At 47.6% G+C, this 3502-nt stretch overlaps 1 protein-coding gene across 1 annotated transcript in view; it reads left to right on the top strand.

Moving 5' to 3' along the window:
* The first annotated feature begins 1110 nt into the window (after nt 1–1110).
* The window catches only part of SGPL1 (sphingosine-1-phosphate lyase 1), a 53459-nt gene continuing 51067 nt past the window's right edge, over nt 1111–3502 (top strand). Inside the window, exon 1 of the mRNA XM_007454696.1 lies at nt 1111–1172. Coding sequence (XP_007454758.1) covers nt 1146–1172 — 27 coding nt within the window. The 5' untranslated portion in view covers nt 1111–1145. The remainder of the gene's footprint in view (nt 1173–3502) is intronic.

Raw genomic sequence — 3502 nt, 5'->3', positions numbered from 1 at the left:
CCGGGGCTGGGGAAGGGGGCGGGCACCGTGGGAGCCATTTCCGGACGGGGCGGGGCGGGGAGGGGCGGGGCTACCGGCGGCCGGATCTCTAATCTCGGCGGCGGCGGCGGCGGCGGCAGCAGCGGTAGCAGCGGCAGCAGTAGACGCTACCTGGAGAGCTTTAGCCCAGCGGCCCGCGAGTCGGTCTCGCGGTGAAGAGGAGCAGGGCCGGCGAGACAGTGTCCGAGGGAAGGAGCGCAGAAGCTGGCTCCCGGCTGAGGAGGTGGACGGGGCCGCCGCGGACCCGGAGGAAGGAGGAGGGTCCGGGCTGGGGAGGAGGGCTTCGGCTTGGGATAGGGGAGAGTCGGGACTGAATGGGAGGCGGGTCCTGGCCGGGGAGAGGGAGGAGTGTCTGGACTGCGCGGGGTCCTGTTGCGGAGGGGTCCTGTTGCGGAGGGGGGAGGAGAGGAGGAAGGGCCAGGCCGGACCGAGGGGCTAGCAGCTTGGGGCGGGCTCGGGTTCGGGCTGAGTGTAGGGGCGCCGACCACCCGAGGTCTGAGTGAGTGCAGGGTTCGCGAGTGGGTGGGGGAGGGCGCCAGGGCCGAGAAGGAGCGGGGTCCGAAACTCCACTCGCTGGCGGGGTAGGAGTGGTCTTGGGGCGGGCAGGTTTGCTGGTCCTTCGCAGGCGAGGAGAGGGTTGTGGGGAGGGAGGGATGAAGTCGAGAACGAGGCCTACCTGTTTCTAAAGGGAGTCCACCGGAGGCTGGACCCTGGGACTGGACTGCCTGTAGCGTCCGCTCCTTGGCCGGGTTAGTTTGAATGGGCGGGGCTCCGGGCCTTCAGGCCCCGGTCCACTGCAGGCTGGGCGTTTCCCCCGGTAGCTACCTGGGGAGATTGCTTTGTGGGAGGGTGGCTCTGGAAGCGTTTGGGCAGCTGTGGGAGGGAAGCAGAGTGCCAGCAGGATTCTGATTCGCTGGTTTGGGGTGCTGGGGTGGAGTGTGAAAGCTAGGAGTGAAATCTGAGCTCTTAAAGGAGGGATAGAACCCTTTCTCTGCAGCTCTGGTGAATCTCGGCGGGCCGACGGGAGCGTTTAAAGCGTTAGAAGTAAACAAACGTGATTCCCTTTTGCAGAGGGGAGGCACTGAAAGGACGCCTGGAAGAGGAAGATGCCCAGTACGGACCTTCTGATGTTGGTGAGTCCTTTTTGCATCTATTCTCCTTGTTGTAAGTCACTTGTCGTTTACGTTTTATTTTTAGACCGAAGGATGAGTGTGTAGATTTCACCTCTGATGCTTGCTTTTGGTAGCTGAGAGTTTCTGCCACCTTTTATTTTGGTTTCAATGATTAAGATGGATAAGTGACTGATTTAAGTGTGTGTGTGTGTGTGTGTGTGTGTGTGTGTGTGTATATATATATAATGAATATGAAGAATCATTTTCAAAATTCTTGCAGTTGATTTTAATCTCTCCTTATACTACCAGAACAGTTTTAAAACTTCTATTAAATTTTGTCTGGATCTGCCGTATATTAGTTTATAAGTGTTTGTTTCCCAGACTAGAGTTATGATTCCCTGGAAGGCAGATATCTTGTGTTATTTGTTTAGAGATGATAAACACCTGCCATGGTGCTTCGTATATGGTGAGTTGCTTAATTGCTGAATTGAGCTGGTTTGAATTTACTTTCTTCTGCTGTGCTGAGGAGTATGTCTGTTTTGGTAGAGGCTGTTTTTTCCCCCTCTCCTCTTGAGATCTTTCTGTGCTGTTTTTTCACTGAGCAGGGAAAATACAATTGCCAAATGAGTGTTTACCAAAATGACGTTTTATTCTTGGGACATTCATGATTCCATGGAGGCTCTTTATTGATTTTTATTTTTTTTCATAGAGGCTTGTTACTGTGAGGGTTGTGAGGAGCCTGTGGTTTTCAAATAGCAATGTAGAAGTGTCTGCCTTTAGTTTTGAATAAGTCACTTCTTTGAATCTGATGTCTTTTTGTGCAAAAAACACATTGATTTAAAACATTTCCTTTCCCTCTCTTTACAATTGGTAGTTGGTAGCTGTCACTGGGAAATTGGTGAAAACTAATAGTGAGGTTTTTTTAATATCCAGTGCTGATGTCTTGTAGTGTCAAAACCTGTAAGGTCTGCAGGAGAGATTAAAGAGGGCAACAAAGTTGTGATTGGTTCTGGTTTGAGGTGGGGAACAAGGATGATTTTTAGAGACATAGATAAATACTTGGTTTATCCACAGGTTCAGATGAAGAGTTCACCAAAAATAGTTTTTTTTGCCCCAGATTTCATGGATTGTCAGTAGATAATAAATTGTGTTGTGTAATTTTGAATTCTCATTACGAGAGCAATATGTTAGAAGAATTGGAAACTATTAATAAGCAAAAGGAAGCAACCCCCCAAAATTCCACTACTCAGAAATAACCACTGTTAGCACCTTGCAGAATGATTTGCAATAATTGGCAATTTCTGTTTTCTGTTTTATAAAGCAGTATGTATATGTAAATTAAGATTCCTGTATGTCAGTAGGATATAACTCCATGCCCAGCCATGTGCTTATTACGTCTTGGGCCTGTGGGCTCCCTTTAACAGCCTGAGCAGTGAGTGCTTTTACTCAGAATATTAACTTTGGAATCAGTTTGAAGTATTTCTCTAGCTGTCACCACTAGTTTTCACTTCCTTATTTGAAAATCTAGATGTTTAGGGGTGTTGCTTTGCTCCTTGGTGTAAGGAATAAATTCATGTAGATAACGGCTGGCCCTTGAATCATCACTCTCGGAAGACACTGTACATGTTGCTTGAGGTGCTCTCTCTGGAAAAGTTGTCCTTCTTTCTTTGACTGTCCTGTGCTAAATGGTAAAGAACCAATGACCAGGGCTGGGCTTTCAAGGGCTGAATGGGCTGTCATGATCTGAGTTCAAGGTGTTTCTCCATAGTTGCTTTGTACAGTATGATGTGTTAGACATGTTCTTGGTCCTCTAAGTGGGAAAAAAGGACCCCAGTTAATAGAAGATTACCTCAGTGTAGGGCAGCATATGGTAGAATCTCAGAATTAGAAACAACCATACAAGTCATATGATGCAACTTCTTTCTTATATTGTACCTGAATCCTTTCTAGACTATCTCTGCTAAATGAATATCCAGTCATCCATACTTTCTCCTGGGAGAGTAAGATGGGCATAAGCTAAGACATAATACGAGGTGGATTCAGGAATAATAATTTAAGTCTGATAGCTAACATTTATTGAGCACGTATTATGTGTTAGGTGCAGAAATAGATATTCTACATACTCATTTAATTTTCCCCAAAACTCTGAAAAATATCCTGGCATTCTCCTCTTATAGGTGAGAAACTAGACTTAGAGGGTACCATAGCAGTGAAGTGGCGGAGCTGTGTTTTAGCCACAGCTGGTTTGACTTCAAAACCTTCTATTTTTTTTTTTTTTTTTTTTCCGGTACGCGGGTCTCTCCCTGTTGTGGCCTCTCCCGTTGCGGAGCACAGGCTCCGGACGCGCAGGC

Source organism: Lipotes vexillifer, unplaced genomic scaffold (assembly GCF_000442215.2).
Source record: "Lipotes vexillifer unplaced genomic scaffold, Lipotes_vexillifer_v1.1 scaffold205, whole genome shotgun sequence".
NCBI classification, from domain to species: Eukaryota; Metazoa; Chordata; class Mammalia; order Artiodactyla; family Lipotidae; genus Lipotes; species Lipotes vexillifer.
This window is presented reverse-complemented; position numbering and strand designations above follow the sequence as displayed.